This window comes from Peromyscus californicus, unplaced genomic scaffold, assembly GCF_007827085.1.
Source record: "Peromyscus californicus insignis strain IS unplaced genomic scaffold, ASM782708v3 Scaffold_4__1_contigs__length_199733344, whole genome shotgun sequence".
NCBI lineage: Eukaryota > Metazoa > Chordata > Mammalia > Rodentia > Cricetidae > Peromyscus > Peromyscus californicus.
In genome coordinates, this window is record NW_026294562.1 from 56,150,602 (window position 1) to 56,170,677 (window position 20,076).

Here is a 20,076-nt window from a genome sequence, read left to right on the forward strand (position 1 = left end):
CCTATCAACAGACTTCCTTGGCCACATGTGGCCAGGTTACTCTGTTGCTTCCAGACTCTTGGCCACAAAGCCAACTTCTCTTCTAGTGTGTATCAGCTGACGGGACAGATCCAGCCCTGTTTACAGAGAGGGTAAAAAACAAATTATGGAGGATGAGCCAGTGTGTGATATAGATTTTGTAGGATTTTTTCCTCCAGCACAGGAGAATTGATACGAAAAGGGAAGGAATGAAATCTCCTGTTGGCCTAGCACCTGATACTGGTGGATGAGAAATCAGCCTGTGTGAGGGTGACTCAGCTGGGAAAAACAGGAAGCCACTTTGTACCAGAGCCAGTCATTTGAAGAAGGAGAGGAAGAAAAGCACAGGGAATGGGGGCGAAGAGGAAAGCAGTTATGTAAACCTTGGTGCTGCCCTTTGCCTGTGAGTCTTCGTACAGATGCCATAACCATGAACGGGTGTGGACGTCAGCACTGCTCTGACCTCTGGTGCTCCCTAACTTCCCTCTGTGAGAGCTTGTCTATCTGACCCCTGATGGGAAGTCAGTGGTGAGGCTGCCCCAGATTCTGTGCTCCAGGTGGAGAAGGCCTCAAGAAGGTGAAGGGATGAGCTAATCTGAGCTCATGGCCCCATTTGCAAGGATGTGATTAGTGGAGAGACACCTGGGACCTGCTCCATTTCAGGAAACCCGGTTATGGGAGCTGGTGGGGGACAGACTTCTCTCAGGACCTCAGAGAAGCAGTTAACCCTTTCTCATTGTCTATGTGGGAAATGGCCTCTTGTAATAGTTGCTTGTTTCCTAGGGGAGAAAGTCCTCAAATGAACCTTATTTCACAATAGTTTAGCAAGGGGGCCCCAGGGATATTTTCCATCTAAATTCCTAAGGTCGACTTCTTTGAGGACACATGATCTGGAAGAACTTGAGAATAAGGTACAACCTAAGAAGTGTCTGGAATATGTCTAGAGAACACATTGAAAAGGGAAAGGCAGCTTACCAGTCCCTAAAATGTCACTGTCTGGCAGCATTGCTTATGATGTTCTAGTTCCATTCAAGGCCCCCTTTTTGTCTTTGGGGGGCTTCAGAGTCAATCTGGGGCTCTCAAGGTAGGGTTTTACTGGCCAGGCAGGGTTTTTGTCTCAGAACAATCACTATCCAAAGAAGACATGAAACCTGAGTCTAATCCCTGAGTGGGTAGAGGGATCACAACACAACCAGAAGGCCATACCAACCAACTAGGAATCGGTGAGGACACTTCAGGTTCCAAAGAGCAAAGGTCAGGCTGGAAATACTACAAAGGCTTCTCGGTTGACCCCATGGACTAAGTGGCCTTACCTTAGTCAGGCCATTTAATTGCTTGGGCCTCACACATCTTAATCTATTGAAGACAAGTGGTCACCTCAGCAATCCCTTCTGACTGTAGCATTTACTGGCCTGAGGGAAGAATTTGAATAAAAAATGGTTTCATAATGTGGTATCCAACAGCATATTACTTATTAGATCTAAACAGGGTGGAGATATAGCCTGACAAGTAAGAAAAGTGAGTGGAAGCTGTGGCTTAGTCAAGTCCTGGTTTGTGGGAGAGGAGGGTATCATGGCCTTGGTTCGTTAGATCTTGCAGAGGGGGGTCCTCATTTTATGGTAACATCAATAAGGTCACACTGCAGAACTTCCAGACAGCTAGGCAGGTTGCATCCAGGTGGGAGAAACACTGAGTAGATGTAGAGAAGTGCAAAGAGAACTTAGGAGATGTTTCTGTTTTAAGCTTCTGGTTCCGACATTCACAAACGGAGTGTTAGACAACCTCTCCTTGGAGCCTCATTTTCATTGTTTATACCTGTTACACAGAAGGATTACTTTTAACAAGTGGAGCTAAACAGAAGTAGAGTGGATAGCACAGAGTCTGGGCTCAGCAAATGTCAAGTCTGTATCAAACCTTGCCTGGTTATGGGAATAAACACTATGGGAGTCCTAAAGGTAGACCTTCATATTAAAGCCCCCCCCCTCCCGCTTTGGTCTAGATTCACTGTGAGGGTACTCTCCCAGGATCCTTTGTTAGGTATATGCCTACACATAGGATAGTGTTGGGTGTTCCCTGCACCTTTGTCCCTGAGGCTCATTCCAAGGAGGAGGGCTGATAGCCAAGACGACCAACTCACCTCAGGTTCTTTGCCATTAGCTCCTGTTCCTCCACCCTTCGTCTCCAGTGGTATTTTCAAGGCGGAGCTTTTCTGCTGAGCTAACATTTTCAATGGGAAACATTTTAAAAGGGATGTGGAAAAGAGGGAAAGACTCCAGTGACTCCCCAAATGTCAGCTTTTTATTAATTCTGATGATTAAAATGAATATTCCAGAAATAAAAGCCACCTCTCCAGTATGTCTAGGTGTGAACACCCGAGTTGGGGAATCGGGCAAGAGCGCTGATCACACTGGAAAGGGGTATGATTCAGGTCACCAAGGTTGTGTGCCGGGCAGGCACTCTGCCAGCTCCACCGCTTGTTCTGTCCAATCCCAGCTTCTGGAGTGGAAGAATTTTCTCCGAAGGAAAGCGGCCAACACCCTGTTCCACCCTTTTCCTTGGGTAACTCGTTGCCAGGCAAGAATCTCTTATACCAGTGTCTTCTCTTGGCAGCCCAAGGAACAATCTGTCAGATTCTCGGTAGTTGTGAGCCTAAGTCCATCTCACGAAGCCTGTTCTGCAGCCTGTAGGACTTCCAGCTGGGGACACTCAGAGCTGCTCGTCAGCCATACAAAACTTGTCAGTTTTGTGAAGTCAAAGGAGGGGAAGGAAGGTGTCTGGAGGAGAGTGGGAAGCTCCCAGATTCCTCCTGGAATAGACTGGGGAGAGATTTGGGGACAGGTTGCCAGATACAATACAGAGCCCCCAGCTCCCAGCTTTGAATTTCAAAATAATTTTCTTCCTTATCCCAAATCTTATTGCATGACATACATAAGATGGGGTAAAAAGATCGTTTACCTAAAATTCAGATTTAATTAGCCACCCATATTTCCCTCTGTTAGATGTGGGAAGCCGAGTCTGGTCCCCGGCACCGCCCTCAGAACAGAAGGCGAAGCCGTCTGGGGTCTAGAGCCAGCTTGGGAATCCTGCACTGCGCAGCCGCAGCTTTCCAGGGACCGGCCCTGGAAGACGCCGAGGGCGGTCAAAGCGCTTTGAAAAGGGCCGAGGGCCGCGCCTTGTCGAGACCGTGGGAAAGTCTCCTCAGGAGGAGTCATCGCCCGGCCTCTTCCCGGCTCGCCTCCAACCTTGGCAGCTCTGCCACCTGTCCTCCCACCCGTCCGCCTACGGGTGCGGGCGGCCTCAGGCGGCCCCCCAGTGCGCAGGCGCGAGGGCTGGGGGCGGGGCGACGGCGCTGCCGGGCGGGAAGGGACGGGCTGGCGGCGGGCCGGCGGAGCGCTGGCCCGGCTTGAAGCCTGAGGAAGAGGTTGTGAGCAGTTAGCAATCCCGAGCGCTGTGGCCGCTCTCCTTACAGAATGGAGAGGACGGCTTTGGCCGTCTGCGAGGTGATGCTGGGAAGGGAGAGAAAGATACTTTTCTGAGAACAGGGCGTTGTGAGGAGACCCCAAAGTTTGGGCGGAGGGATTTCCTGAGGTGGAGGGGAAAATGCCGTGAAAATGGTGGCTAGAAAAATGTAAGCCCCGCTTTCTTTGGGATTGTGGGGAGGGCGTGAGGCCCGAGGTATGGAGGCGCTGGACTATCCATCACCCTCGTGGGGCCTGTGTGAAGAACCAGTGTATTCCGGGCTTGCCTTCGTGCGAGCTAACACCACCACCTGAAGCTGAGAACGCGAAGGCTCGCGAACGACGTAATGTTTGCCAAACCTGCGATGATTCTGAGAGGGAAGTCGGCCGACTTGATTCCCAGCGTTTTCTATGTAGAGAGGCTTGGAAAGGAGGGAAGGAAATGTGCAGCCATGAAAGGGTGGACAAGGGAGTCAGATGGTAGGCAAGGAGGCACCAGTCCATGTAAAATGGGAACATGAGGACAAGGTGTGATATGACTTCCGGGGCAGCCTGGGCTGAATGACGAAAGGTTGAGTCCAAGGGCTCGTCCTAGGTTCTTCATACCTGTGGACTGAGATCTGTTTAGTTCTGGAAGATGGCACTGAATGAACACCTGGTGCCCGCTAGCAACATGTGTTCACTTCATTGCTGAACTTTGCAACCATTACCTAATGGGGCACTTAGCTCCAGATCTAAAGACACTGCACAGGTGAATATAGATAGAGTCACAGGCTCTGAGATAACTTAGAATATTCGTGGTCCTCCTGTCTTCTTTGTCATCGTCAAAGGAAGTTGGGGGATTAGATTTTACTGATGACAGAACCTGGGAGAGAACCCAGGGCTCTGAGTCACCAGCCAGCATTCTTTTCCCAACTGCTAACATTATACATAAAGACGCTGGAAAAATCTGAACAGAGGGCGCACAGGAAATCAGAAGATAATGTGAAGGAAGCTGTTAGATTGTAGAAGTGCCTGGAAACTGTCTTCACGAACTCTGGTACAAATCAGGATCTTACTTCCCTACTTTATTTACTCGGAACTCTCTGCCTTAAAAAAAAAAGAAAGAAAGAAAGAAAAAAGGGTTGGTTGAGAAATTTTAGAGTGCTTGTTGCCCTTGCAACGGCCTGAAATTCGATTGGGAGCACCCTTGTGGTAATGCTGCCTTCTGACCTCTGTGGGCAGCAAGCATGTGGTACACTTACGTGTATACAGACAAAACACTCATGCACATAAAAGTAAATCTTTTCAGCCTGGTGTGGTGGCTCACGCCCAGCATTTAGGAGGCAGAGGCAGGTAGATCTGTGAGTTCAAGGCCATCCTGGTCTGCAAAGCAAACAGAAAGTTGTGAGGTGCCTTGTGGGTGCTGGGAACTGAACCCTGGTCTTCTGTAAGAACAGCAAGTGCTCTTAACCTTAGAACTATTTCTCCAGCCCTTCTCCAGTATTCTTTGTTTGCTTGTTTTTGTTTTGTTTTTTGAGACAGGGTTTCTCTTTGTAGCCCTGGCTGTCCTGGAACTCACTCTGGACCAGGCTGGCCTCAAACTCATAGAGATCTGCCTGCCTCTGCCTCCAAAGTGCTGGTGTCAAAGGTGTGCACCACCATCTCCCTCCCGGTTCTCTCCAGCATGGCTAAGCATTTCTCTCATTCTGACCCTCAAAAATGTTCATTAGAATGGCAAAAATGATTCATAATTAGATGCCACTCTTCTTCATAGTTGGCTTCTGTTTGGGGAGAAAATAAAAACAAACTGCTGTTTAATTTTTCTTTAGTTCATTTCCAGATGAACTTACCCAGCAGCTAACCTTCTTAATTTCCTGTCTTGGTATACATCATGTTGAATTATACTGTCTACTCATGTCACTTCCCAGCTATTTTTTTTTGTGTTTAGGTGCAATGCTGTGCTCTGAACAAATGTAAATCTGACATTTCATAAGCAGGAATACAGTATTTTATATTAGAGTTTTAACTGTGTCACACAAATTCGTTAGGACCATGATTTTAAAGATGGTGTTTTATTTGAATTGTGTTCTTTCTTTTCAGATTTTGAGATACTTAATAATTCACTGGAAGTCTGAAACAGAACTGTCAGAGGGCGCATTGCTAGAAGGGCAGCTAACCATTTCCATAGAGGCATTGAGCTCGAAGCACTTGCCGAATTCTCTTCATTGTGCAATAACTAGTAAGTGGAGGAACAGTCACCAGTTCTCTGTTGTTTTGTCCTGATGCATATCGTAGTTTATGTAAAGTTTCCAATTAGTCACGGTCTTTTCTAGTGTAGCTATAAAGCCAAAATGATTTTTAATGAGTATTTGGTAGTGGACTTGTAAGTGTTCGATATAGGGAAGATAAAAAGAATTATTCTTATTATGAGACTATATAGCTGGCTTAAATTAAAATTGCTCAAAAACAATTTTGCTTTTGCTCTTTGTTTTAAGTTACTCTTTCACAAAATTATCGAGCTTTACATTTTTCCGTGTATGGACTTTGGCAATTGCAAAAGAGGCAAAAATAAAGGAAAGGAGAAAGAAAAGAAATGATGAATGGTGTCTGCTTTTATCAAGAAACCCAGTTCTATAGGCTTGTTGAACATAATGGACTTTCCTCAGCGGGTCTGGCACAGATAGTACTACTTTGTTATCTCTGATCTTCATGCAGTTTATAGTCTGTCAAGAAAAATAGTGCGTCATTACAGAAACATATCATGGAGTGTGAGACTTTCTAGTTATCCGAATCCCTGAAATAATTATTAACATTCAGTATATATTCTAGATTTTTCTGTGTATGTTTTTTTTTTTTTTTTTTCCGAGACAGGGTTTCTCTGTGTAGCAGTCCTGGCTGTCCTGGAACTCTCTTTATAGATCAGGCTGGCCTTGAATTCACAGAAATCCACCTGCCTCTGTCTCCCAAGTGCTGGGATCAAAGGCAAGCGACACCCCCTCACCCCCCCTCTCACACCCCACCCCCTCCCACCTCCACCTTCACCCACCCCCCACCCCCATCTCCCCGCTACTGAAATTTTTTAAATGAATTTAGTATATTATAGTCTCATGTGCTTTTTAGTAAAAGTGGGCAGTGTTTTGTGTTAACACATAGAGATCTACTTCATTAAGTTTTGGAAAGGCTCTTTGTTTTAGGTTTTATAGGTTATAGAGGCACACAATTTTAGTAGTGGGATAGTTCAGGTCAGGCATGGTGGGTCACAACACTTGCAAGGCTGAGGCAGGAGGGTTGCTGTGAATTTGAGTTCAGCCTGGCATATATAATGAGTTCCAGGTCAGCTTAGGCTGAGAGTGCAGATATCCAGAACTTATGTAGATGTGGTATGGTGAACTGCTTATAATTTGAGCCTTGGAAGGCAGAGAGACTAGGGATGCCAGGAGCAAACTGGTTAGTGAGACTAGCCATGTATGTGAGCTCAGGGTTCTAAAGACAGTACCTCATAGAATATAGAAGAGCAATTGAAGATTCCTATCAATCTTGGTCCTTCAAATGCATGCACATACACAGACTCAAATACCACATACACATGAAAAGAAGGGGAAAAATAAGGTAAAGAAATAATTAAGGAAGAAACACAATATCAACTTCTCGCCTTCACAGGAATGCATGCACACAATTGCTTGCACATACACCCAGATGGTATACACACACACACACACACACACACACACACACACACACACACACACACCAAGAGAGATATGAGATAGCCCAGCCCTCTGACTTTTTCCCTCCTAAAGGCTAACACTTTTAACTATATTTATTGTTTTAATATTACCTGTTTCTAAACATATTTGTATTGTAATATCTTTTCCATTAGAAAAGGTTTATTTTTAATTGTATGTGTGTTTCTGTGTGTAGGTATGTGCATGTGAATGCCAGTGCCCAAGGAGGCTAGAGGTGTGGATCCCTCTGAGCTGGAATTATAGAAGTTGTGAGCTGTCCAATTGGGAACTGACCTCTGGTTCTCTGTAAGAGAACTAAGCTCTGTTAGTTGCTGAGCCATTTCTCTAGACCCTGAAATTTTTTTGTAAAAGGCATTGTTATTACTGACTTTCAACGGAATCTCATGTGGCCCAGGTTGGCCTATGACTCAACATGTAGCCAAGGGTGACCCTAAGCTTGGGCCTCTCCTTCCTCTACTTCCAGAGTGCTAGAATTACAGGTGTATGCTGGCACACCTGGCTTATGTGCTGCTGGGGACCCACAACACAAGGCAGGCACCCCACGGAGCTACAGCTCCAATCTTTTGTTTTGATTTTCTGAGAAAGGGTCTCACTCTGCAGCCCAGGCTGGCCTTGAACTCACAGCAGTCCTCTTGTCTTAGCCTTCTGAGTGGTAGGATTGCAGGTATAAGCCTCCATGATGGCCTCCAACCTGCTCTAGTTTTGATACCTTCTGTTTCTGGTGTATAGAGCTATTTATTTTGGAGGTTTCTCTAGGTGGCTCTTGCTTTTCTTCCTCTTGTGTTGGATTTTGTTTTCTGACTTCCAGTCTCTCTATTTCTTGGCCTACTCACTGTTTTGATGGCTCTTAGGCTGTAGTGGCTTCCTGACAAAGAATGTTGGGTAGGTAAATTTCTCGAGACCTTGTATTTCTGAAAATGTCTTCACTCCATACCTGATGGATAGTTTGTCAGAGAATAGGATTCTAAGTCAGAATTAATATCTCTTCAGAATTTTGATGATGTTGCAGTGTTTGTTTAGTAACTCCACTGTTGCTATTAAAAATTCTGGTCTTTACGATTATTCTGTATATGGCCTATTTTTCTTTTTCCCCCTGTAAGCTTATGTAATACTTTCTTTATCTTTGCATTATTAGATATAATAGATAAATTTTGAAATTTCAGTTATTTAGCACATGAGATATTTGTTTTTCCTTTATTTTACCACCAGGTAATGTATATGTTCAGGAATGTATTTGTTTTAAGGTAGAATCCAAGATATTTCAGTCTTGTGGCTTCATGCTCCCCTAGGCCATCTAATATTTATCCATTCAGCTAAGAATGGAGAAAGAGAAGAAGGCTTATAATATTTTTAAGACTAGGCTTGGAAATTACATGAATTACTTAAGTTCCCATTCTTTTGGCCTGGACTTAGTCTTATTGTCATAATTGTGCTGCACTTGCAAAGGAACCTATAAAATGTAGTCTAATTGTGCTTAGGAAGAGAAGAGTAAGCAGCACTTGCTGATCTTCCTGCGCAAGAAAATTCACAGCCCTGTGGCTTGCTGGGGTCAGTTTTCCGCCAACATGCCTGGTGCTCAGTCTTTTGCACGTAACTTGTGTACTTTGGGTGTGGGAATTTTTTTAAAAAACAATTTATTTTTATTTTATGTACATTACTGTTTTGCCTGCATGTATGTCTGTGTGAGGGTGTTGGGTCCCCTGGAACTGGAGTTACAGACAGTTGTGAGCTGCCATGTGGGTGCTGGAGAGATGACTCTTAACCACTGAGCCATCTCTCCAGCCCCTGGGTGTAGGAAATTTTGTTCATGGTTCTTCTACAGCAGTTTCTATTATTTAGATAGTGGATTTGTAGAACTTTTCTTTTCTAAAATTTTCTCCCCTATTTTCATATTTTTGTGGTAAATTCCTCCAGTTTTTCTTCCAACTCTTTGTTGAAGAAACCTCTTTTTTGTTCAATATCAACATCAGTATGTCTTTGCTCTTAGAGTGGTCAAATCTTGCACCTTAAAGGGTAAAGGCCTAACAGCTAGCATGTCTGACGCAAGGGAAAGAGGTTTGTTAGTTGTCTCAACACTCCGTGATTAGATTCACTACACCCATTTTTTAAAAGACAGTTTTGGTTTTTGTCACAGAGGCTCATATTTCAGCATATTCAGAGACCAGCTTCTCCCTGCATCAGGTTTAGGGAGGGCCAGCCTCTAGGATGCTGAAAACAGGAGGTAAAGTTCTAATTAAACTCAGTTTAAAAAGAAGACAAAAAACCTTAGCTCTTCTTTGAAATCTAGGTATATAGGTACAAATAATTCTTAACCCAATTGACTGGCAAAATATCTTCTATTTCAGAGAGAATTGGTTCAAAAAGGGCCAATGTTTTAATTGCGTCTTACACTCAAATGCTAGTTACTGGCATCATGTACGCTGATCAATAGTTGCAGTTTAGAGCCGGGCGGTGGTGGCGCACGCCTTTAATCCCAGCACTCGGGAGGCAGAGCCAGGCGGATCACTGTGAGTTCGAGGCCAGCCTGGTCTCCAAAGCGAGTTCCAGGAAAGGCGCAAAGCTACACAGAGAAACCCTGTCTCGAAAAAGCAAAAAAAAAAAAAAAAAAAAAAAAAAAAAAAATAGTTGCAGTTTAGAGTTTTCCATGATCCTGTTCTTTCAAGTATAACAGCATCTAAAAGGAACAGTCCTGGTATTGGTTATAGGTGCTAAATATAGGTGAAAAGAATTGCTGTTGGTTATCATCAACCCCCACGTGTTCATTGTACCATAGAGTACCTCTTCTGCCCTCTGTTTATAGTGAACTCATTAATAAGATCCTTTTAATATTCCAGTCTAAAGGCAGCATTTTCAGAGTCCCATTGATATTTTAAAGTCAAATCTACTTACTTGTTTTACTTTTTTGTGTGTTTTTTTCTTACAGTTGCTTCTACAGGAAGTGTTCATGGTGGCCTGGTCTTCAAGAAGTTTCTACAAGGTAAACAATTACCTAACTTCCAAGAGACTAAATCTCTTTCTGTCAGTGAGTTTGGTGTTTTCTGAAATATATTTATTCTGAAACATAGAATTCCTTGGTTTAGTAAATAAAAATATAGACTACCCACTTAAATTTGACTTTCAGATAAACACTAGGATTTTTTAAAAAATATTTTATTTTTCAATTATGTGTATGTTTCCGTGTGTGTACCTCATGGGTATGGGTGCCTACAGGGTTGGGAGAGTAAGTCAGATCTCCTGATGCTAGTGGTGGTGAGCTGCCCAACAGGGGTGCCAAGAATGGAACTCAGGTCCTCTGGAAGAACAGTACATGTTCTTAACCCCTGAGCCATCTCTCCAGCCCCAGACACTCATTTTTCAGTATAAGTATGTCTCATGTAATACTTTATCCTACCCTTTATCTGACCATTCCACTGGAGCAATAAAACTGAATAGCTGCAGAAATGGACATGATATCCAGGTAATTGTAGCTTTTCTGACTACTCTCTGGACAACTCAGACAGAAGTTTCCCAGATATGAAAGAGGATTTGTTCCTGTATAATTCAAATAAGAAATGTACCATAAGTGGTTTTTCCTGGTAGTAATATAGTAATATTATTCTTTATATGTCAAAAATATATGTCAACATTGGTATGGTTTAGGAACAAAATTTATTTATTTATTTTGTGTTTGTTTGTTTGTTTTTCAAGATAGGGTTTCTCTGTGTAGCCCTGGCTTTCCTGGAACTCTATCACAACTGTCTATTACTTCTGTTCTAGGGACCCAACTCCCTCTTCTATCCTCTGTGAGCACCAGGCATGCTTGTGATGCACATAACACTCATTAAAATTAAACAAAACACTCATTAAAATTAAAATTTTTTTTAAAAATTAAAAATTAAGAATTTTACCTTTAATACTCTAATTATGTGCATGCTACAGGTCCTTATAACTAGACACATACATCTTATTCTGCTAGTTATATTTTGATAATTTGAACAGGGGGTTAGAATGACATTAATCATCAATGTTTATTTAAATTACAAATTAAATGAAAATGAGTTTTTATTTAAAGTTTTCATAGGAACTTATCTGCAACTTTATGAAGAAAATATCTAGATCTTTTTGCGGTTTCTAGTAGTTATTTACTAGTTTGTTATCAAGCATCTAATTTTGCCTTTCTTCTCCTTCATACCAACATTATTGAGATTTGAGTTTCTTAGTACCTGTAGTAAATAAGCTTTGGGGACAACTGACCACACCCATAGAGGCAGACCATGCTTGGGGAAAGCAGCAGATCCCACTTTTCCCAGAGAGCAGCGTGCCTGCCTATCACTCAAGGTTGCATAGTAGCTAAACTTGGGTATAAACTGCTCTTAGAACTGGAGTGTTTTCCCTGGAAGGAAACCTTCTGTTTACAAAACCCAAGTTCTAATTTTTAAAGAGACAATGAGGATAAAACCATTCTTGTTATGTTAATGTGTTATAACATTTTTATGGAGATGCAGTCTCAGGTAGAAGCTGGCCTTAAAGGACTTTTTTTTCTTTTAGCTCCTGAACAGATATTCTGTGAAAGTTTGAGTAGCCTGTTCTTCCCTTAGTGATAATCATAGTGACTATTCTAGTGAAAATTTATTACATTTTAGGCCTCTGCTCATACAGAAGAGTTTTGTCTGTTTGTTTTTGGTTTCTTGAGATAGTCTGTCTATTATGTAACCTTGACTGTCCTGGGAACTTGCTATGTAGACCAAGCTGTCATCCAACTCACAGAGATCTACCTGCCTCTGCCTCCTGAATTCTGGGATTAAAGGCATGTGCCATTATGCCCAGCCCATATACTTATATTTCTTCATTGTTGTTTTTGAGAAACCATGCCCAATTTATGAGGTGCTGGGATGGGACCCATGGCCTCTTTCATGCTAAGCAAGTCACTACCAACTGAGCTGTATTCCCAGCTCAATTCATACTTACATTTTAATCACTCTGCCCTACTGCCTCCTAAGCTATCCTAGAAGAAAGGAGGCATCAACTTACTGTCCTGAAGAGTTGCTCTGATTCCAAAACTTGGAAGATCTGAATCCAAGTTCAAGAGTCATGGGTTAAGACTGGACATGGTGGTAAATGCCTGTGATCACAGCACTTGAGAAGTGGAGACAGAAGAATCAGAAGTTTAAAGACATCCTTGGCTACCTAGTGAATTTGAGACTAACCTGGGCTACATGAAACCCTGCTCAAAAAACCCAATCCTCTCCCCTCCTAAAAAAGAATCATGGATCAGTTGCCTCAAAATCATCTCTCTTACTTATTGTTAGCTTCTCTTCTTTTTGGGATTGTTTCCATGGGATGATACAAAGAATGAAAAGATCATTCCTAATGCCGCTGCTCCGGTTGATATGTGTGAAAGTGCTTTGAAAGAAGTAGAAATTCCATACAGACAGAGGGACTATGTTATGAGCAGTGGCAAAGTAATAATAGGATTTTCTGTTACATCAACTCATGTTTAATGTGCTTGTGCAAGGAGTGGACAGATTATAGGTAAGGCTGCTTCAACTAATATTTGTGAAAGTGCTTTGAAAAATGAAAGCCCCATAACAACAAAGGAGTCAGTTTATTGCCATTGCAACTAGTAGGGAGCAGGCATCAATGTATTGTATCATGTATTGAACAATCACATTTTTTAAATTAATACAAAATTTAGATAGTGTCATAGTGGCTTATATTTAACTATCAATTTTTAAAGCTCAAACAATTTTGTTTAATATATTTTTATATTACTATGATAAAGAGTGAGTGGCTCTTTGTACAAATATGAAATATTATAGATCAAGTATACTGCAAAAATTGAATCATTTGTTCATTGTCAGTCATATTTGGTAGCCAACTCCAGCTTAATTCTTCAGTTGTTAGGGCTTATAATACTAACCTCCACTCCATAATGCTATTTATTCATACTAATTAGTAGCATAAATTGCTCAGTGAAGCTCACAAAGGAAATTGGCCAAGACTAAGACTCAAATCCCTTAGCTCCTTGGCTTATGCGTCATTAATTATGCCTTTATTACTATTATTATTTATTTAACATTCCTGTAACACTGTTAGCAAACTGCTTTAAATTGGTCCACTGTCTTTACACTGTTTAATTAGCTTCATCAGGGAGTTTCTGGCAGCTGATTCATTAATCATTTGGGTCCAAATGCTAAAGGGTTGTATATCTTTCAGAATTGGTGGTATACCTCTGAATTCAGTGTGAACACACTGTCGTCTGCATCCCTTCCTTGATTTCTGTCAGTTCCTGAATAAGGTTCCTCTCTTCAAGGGAGCTGAACTGCTGGAATAGCCCAGCTTCTGTGTCTTCACCCCCTCGCCTTCTTCTCTCCAGGCATTCCAGATCACTTTCTACAGCTAGGCTCATACTTTACACTGAGGTAATAAACAGTGGACCAACGCAACTCCCAAGTGTCCTGCCTCTTTGGCTTGTTTTCCTTTATCCTTCTCCAGTTTCTAACGATTCATGCTTTTTTTTTTTTTTTTTTTTTTTTTTTTTTTTTTTTTTTTTTTTTTTGGTTTTTCGAGACAGGGTTTCTCTGTGTAGCTTTGCGCCTTTCCTGGAACTCACTTGGTAGCCCAGGCTGGCCTCGAACTCACAGCGATCCGCCTGGCTCTGCCTCCCGAGTGCTGGGATTAAAGGCGTGCGCCACCACCGCCCGGCACGATTCATGCTTTTATTCTGTAAACTTGCCATGAAGTGATAGAAAGGAGAGACAGCCCTGAAAATAAAATATGGTGTGACAGGATTCTTGGGGAGCTTCGTTCACAGAGCTCTTGTGATAACCCAGAAGATAGTCCTCAAAGTTCCATCACAAGTATGCCTTTCTTCCTCTAGTTATGTTAATTTTAGACAGATTTCCTGCTTTTTTTCTTGAGAGAGAGAGAGAGAGAGAGAGAGAGAGAGAGAGAGAGAGAGAGAGAGTGTAGGACGGGGAAGAGATGCACATGCCATGGCATACATGTGGAAGTTAGAAGATAACTTACAGGAGTTCTCTCCTTCCAGCATGTAGGCCCCAGGAATTAATCTCAGGGCTTCAGACTTAGCAGCAGACACCTACCCACCGAGCTGACTCACCAGGTTTTGCTTTTCCTCTTTTAAACTTTATTGTTTTTATACTGAAAACATTTTTTTTCTTTTTCCATCACGGTCATGTCTGCTAAACACCAATGGAATAGCTTGTCAAATAAACTATTCTATTTGGGAGTTACTCTGAAATGTGTGTAACATATGTTCCTAAATTGCTATTTGATGTAGCCATTCCTTTTTATTTATTTGGTTTTTCGAGATTCTTTTTGTTGTTGTTTATTTGTTTATTTGTTTGTTTGTTTGGGTTTTTTGTTTTGTTTTGTTTTGTTTTGTTTTGTGTTTTCAAGACAGGGTTTCTCTGTGTAACAGCCCTGGCTGTCCTGGAACTCAATTTGTACACCAGGCTGGCCTCAAACTCACAAAGATCCACTTGCCTCTACCTCCTGAGTGCTGGATTAAAGGCATGGGCCACCACTGCCCTGCTTTAAGATTCCATTTTAATAATGTCAACATTGTTATAATTCTCCAGGATTAGAAATCTTGCCTTTTTAAAAGAGGCATGAATTTCTCAGTTTTTTTCATTATTTAACAAACTCATTTTTTGTTAATTATGTCTTTGTAATATATAGCTTTATTAAGTTAATTTAAAAGTGCTTTTAGGCCAGGTGGTGGTGGTGCATGCCTTTAATCTCAGCACTCAGGAGGCAGAGGCAGGTGGATCTCTAAGTTTGAGGCCAGCCTGGTCTACAAAGTGAGTTCCAGGACAGCCAGGGATACACAGAGAAACCCTATCTTGAAAAATAGACAAACAAACAAAAAGTGCTTTTAGGGCTGGAGAGATGGCTCAGCGGTTAAGAGCACTGGCTGCTCTTCCAGAGGATCCGGGTTCAATTCCCAACACCCACATGGCAGCTCATAACTGCCTGTAATCCCCATTCCAGGGATCCGACAGCCTCACACAGACATACATGCAGGCAAAACACTAATGCACATAAAATAAAAATAAATAAATTTTAAAAATATTTTAAGTGCTTTTAGGTTCCTCCCTGAATGATTTCCCATTTGCTTATTAAAAACAAAACAACCCGGGCATGGTAGCACACTCCTTTAATCCCAGCATTCAGGAGGCAGAGGCAGGCAGATCTCTGTGAGTTTGAGACCAGTCTAGTCTACAGAGTGAGTTCCAGGACAGCCAGGGCTGTTTTACAGACAAACTCTGTCTCAAAAAACAAACAACAACAACAACAAAACCCACAAAGATTTGATGCCACCTATCAATTAGAATAATCCCCTTGACTTTCAAGAGCAATGGCCACTGTACTGGCTAGTTTTATGTTACCTTGATACAAGCTAGAGTCATCAGAGAGACAGGTGTTTCTACTGAGAAAATGCCTCCATAAGATCAGGCTGTAGGCAAGCCTGTAGGTCATTTTCTTAATTACTGACTGATGTGGGAGAGCCAAGCCCATTGTGGGTAGGGCCACCCCTTAGTTGGTGGTACTGGGTTCTATAAGAAAGCAGACTGAGTATGCCAGAAGGAGCAAGCCAGTAAGCAGCAACCCTCCTCCTGCTCCCAGGCAAACAATTCGGTTAAGCTGCCTTGGCTTTCTTCAATAGATGGTGACTCAGGTTATCTAAGCCAAATAAACCCTTTCCTGCTCAAGTTGCTTTTGGTCATGGTGTTTCATCATTGCAATAGGAAGCCTAACTAAGACAGTCACTAAGATAGATAATTAGGTGTTTAGAGTTTTTCATAACTACATTTAAATGTGTAAATTCTGTTTAACATTCATGCTTATTCACTTGTGTGTAATTCTATTTATCATTTACTTTATATGTACATTATCTGCTGAATTGCTTCTATAATATGTCTATTTAGTAAAACATGATTTTTTTCCAGTTTGTCGAAATTGCTTGGCTCTAGAAAGAAACTGCTTCCTATCGTGTCTTGCCTTGGGTAGAAAAAAAAGGAGTGGTGAACTGGCTAAGAGAAGAAAGCCACGTTCATAGGCCTGTACTTATTGCCCGTCTCCTCATTTTCTATTTGCTTCTCTATTTACCTCTTTGTAAGGGCTTGTTTGAGGTTCTAGCAGGAAAGAGCAGCTATTCAAATAACGTTGGCGGAAGAACAGTCCTGCTATATTAGGGACACCCATGCAGTGGGTGATGGACAGCTGCCTAGCCAGCCAGACCAGCCAAATGAATCCTGCTAGTTGACAGGGTGACAGATAGCAAAGGCATTCTTACCTATATTTTGAAAATACCTTCTCCTGTTCCCATGTTTATAATTAGCTTCATTTAAATTATTTATTGCAGTTCTGGGGATAGATGGCAAGACCTTGAATAAACCAGGTTAAGAGCAACACTCCTGGACTACACCACCAGTCCTCCATTTTTTTTGACATAATTTAACTCTATCCAGTTTGCCTGGGCATTTTAAAAATAGTTACTTCTTTGTAAGTCAGAAAAGTTTATCTTTTAAATTTTTTTCAAAAAAAAACAAAAAAGAATACTAGCCTTTGTAAGTAAAGACTGCTTTGCTGCACTATCAGTGAAACCTTTTCTTCTATTTTTGGCATGCTCGGGATTAAATCCAGGGCCTAATTTAATGAAGAACTCTTCTAATGAGCTACTACAGTCCCAGATTTCTTTCTCCTCACTAAATGTTTCATTCTGCCTTCTTCATTAGCTTATTTGGAAAGTCAATGAGAAATGATTGGTAGAGCTAAGCATGTTCAACATTGAGAGAGCATCTCATAATGGCCAACCTTTGAATTTTTAAATCTGGAATTCTTATATCCAGAGAATAAAATTCTATTACAATTTAACACCTTAGCGGGTCAACAACTCTAAGACTGAGAAATTACCTAACACCTGCCCCCAGGCTCTGTCTTACAGCCTTAGTCTCTCTTCTCTGTAACAGAAGCTGATAACTTAGAGTCTTTGATAGAATTTTAAATTTTGCAGTTTTGTGGATGTCTTCATTTTTCTCATGGAAAGATGCATAATTCAATTCAATCAGATTTTAACCAGGTCTGTTATGGAAATGATGACTAACTTTCTCCTGTTCCTTTTTTGTTGTTGTTGTTGAGGATCTCACTGTGTAGCCTTGCCTGACATGGAACATACTATGTACTATGTAGACCAGACTGGCCTCAAATTTACAGAACTCTGCGTTCTTTTCTGCCTCCCTAGTGCTGGGGTTAAAGGCATGAGCCACCATGCCCAGCTCTCCTATTCTTTAAACAAGACATGACATCATTCATTTTTTGAGAGGTAGGTCAGACGTGTTATCTGTTTCAGAGATGAGGAAATCCAGACTTACATCAGCTTGTTATCCTAAGTTTAAAGAGAAGAATTTTGTGGTTTCATAAATCACTAGTTATCCATTAAACCAGATGAGACCAAGTTTTTGATACATTCTAAAGAGTTTCTGGCTGCCAAATTTGCCTTACACTGGAGAAGATTTTATAAAGGTTGACTGAAGACCAAAGAAACTAAAATAAGTGGGGTTTCTGTCTTTTGTTTTTGTTTTTGTTTTGTATTGTTTTGTTTTTGGTTTATCTCTCGAGACAAGGTTTCTCTGTATAGCTTTGGCTGCCCTGGAACTTGCTCTGTAGACCAGGATGGCCTTGAACTCATGGAGATCTGGCTGCCTCTGCCGTGCTTGGATTAAAGGTGTGTACCACCGCTTCCTGGCAATATTTCTTTTTTTTTTAAATCTAAATTTTTTTATGTGTATGGGTATTTTGCCTGCATACATGTCTGTGTACCGTGTGTGTGCTTAGTACCCAGGGAGGCTAGAAGAGGGTATTAGATTCATTGGGAGTTACAGTTATGAGCCTCCATATGGTTGCTGAGAATTGAACTCAGGGCCTCTGGAAGAGCAGCCGGTGCTCTTAATTGCTGAGCTATTTCTCTGCACCCTCCTTAATATTTCTTACTATGTTTTAATTTATTTTTACACCCTCATGCCTCAGTGCATGTGTGGATTGCAGAGGATAACTTGCAGGAGTCTGTTTTCTCTTTTGAACCAGGTAGGGCTCAAGATTGAACACAGGTCCTCAGGCTTGGCTCCCAGTTGCTAGCAAAGTATAATGGAACTTTAATCTAAATTACAAATGCTACTATTACATGACACACCTTTTTAAAAAGCAATTTCAAGAACCATAAAAATATATATGGAGTTTGATAAACTTAATTCTACTTTAGTTAGTCCCAAAACTTTCAATGGAATAAAAAGCTGTATGCATTAAGATATTAATTCCAGAGTCGTTAATGTTAATTAGCATGTATTGAGAACCATATGCTCAGAATAACCACTGTGCCGCATGCATTATGTGTTTTGTATTTCACCTATTCCCAAAACGACTTTATGAGGTAGGTGTCTTCTAAAGATCAAATAACTTGCTCAAGGATACAGTATGAAGTGTTCTGCTGTTCATGCTAACAGAAGTGGTGGGGCAAGTATGAACATAGCTAAATGCCTGTTAATAGAACATGGCTAATTTATGGTACTATCTTCTTTCTTAGTGCTAGGGATTAAATATTGAGCATGATGTTCTATTACTGAACTAGGCCATGTGATACATCTGGATAAACAGTTTAGCCATTAAAAATAATGACTAGATGACTATGCCATAACATGAAAAATGCATATAATATTAAATAAAAAAGCAATAGGATATATTGTAAATGTTATTGTTGTTTGAATCTGGATGGTCTTTTAATAAAAAACCCAGAGCCAGATATCAGGGTGAAAGCTGAAAGATTAGAGAAGCAGAGCAGCCAGCCACTAGTTCTTACTTTTATGAAATCCTCAGTCTAAAGAGTGAGTTCCTGTTTCCTCACACCTTATATACCTTTGTCTGCCCAGACATCACTTCCTGGGATTAAAGGTGTGTGTGCTTCCCAGTACTGGGATTAAAGGTGTGTGCCACCACTGCCTGGCTCTGCTTCCAGTGTGGTCTTGAACTCACAGAGATCCAGATGGATCTCTGCCTCCCAAGTGATAGAATTAAGGGTGTGTGCTACCACTGCCTGACTTCTATGTCTAATCTAGTGGCTGGCTCTGTCCTCTGATCCTCAGACAAGTTTATTAGGGTGGACAATATATCATCACTACATGTTATGACTACAACTGTATCAAAATACATATGGGGATTCTAAAAAATATAGTAAAGACTCACACCTTTAATCCCAGCACTTGGGAGGCAAGGGCAGGTGGATCTCAGTGAGTTTGAGGCCAGCCTCATCTACAAAGTGAGTTCCAGGACAGCCAGGACTATTACACAGAGAAACCCTGTCTCAGAAAAAAAAAATACAGTAAGATGCTAACGTTTATCATTGTGTACATTTTGAAATTATTTTTGTTAATGTTTGTATATGTTTGTAAGTATGAGCACGTGCATATCACAGCACACATCCTGGACAACTTCCAGGAGTTGACTTTATCTTTTTCACCATAGATCCTGCAGATTGAATGCAGGTCTGAATTCGAGACTGTGGCGATCAAGTTTACCCACTGGGCAATTTTGCTAGTCCCAAAAAGCTTTATTGTTGTTTTCCCCTTTTCTCTATTTTCACCTTTTCCTTCAGTTTTGTGTTGAGACAGAGTCTTGCTATGTCATCTAGGCTAGCCCTGAACACACAATCCTACCTCAGCCTCCTGACTGGGGATTACAGGTGTGAGCCACCATATCTAGCATCCTTTTCTTAATTTTCTAAAATGAACTGTATTACTTCTATAAGAAAAGGATTTAAAGCTGGGTCTGGTGGTGCATACCTTTAATCCCAACACTTGGAAGGCAGAGGCTGGTGG

General features: G+C 41.5%; 1 protein-coding gene across 1 annotated transcript in view; it reads left to right on the forward strand.

The window, feature by feature from the left end:
- Positions 1–20,076, forward strand: part of CUNH11orf80 (chromosome unknown C11orf80 homolog) — a 104,519-nt gene that overhangs the window by 16,177 nt on the left and 68,266 nt on the right. Inside the window, exons 3-4 of the mRNA XM_052760104.1 lie at positions 5,559–5,697; positions 10,128–10,181. Of these exons, the coding sequence (XP_052616064.1) occupies positions 5,559–5,697; positions 10,128–10,181 (193 nt within the window). The remainder of the gene's footprint in view (positions 1–5,558; positions 5,698–10,127; positions 10,182–20,076) is intronic.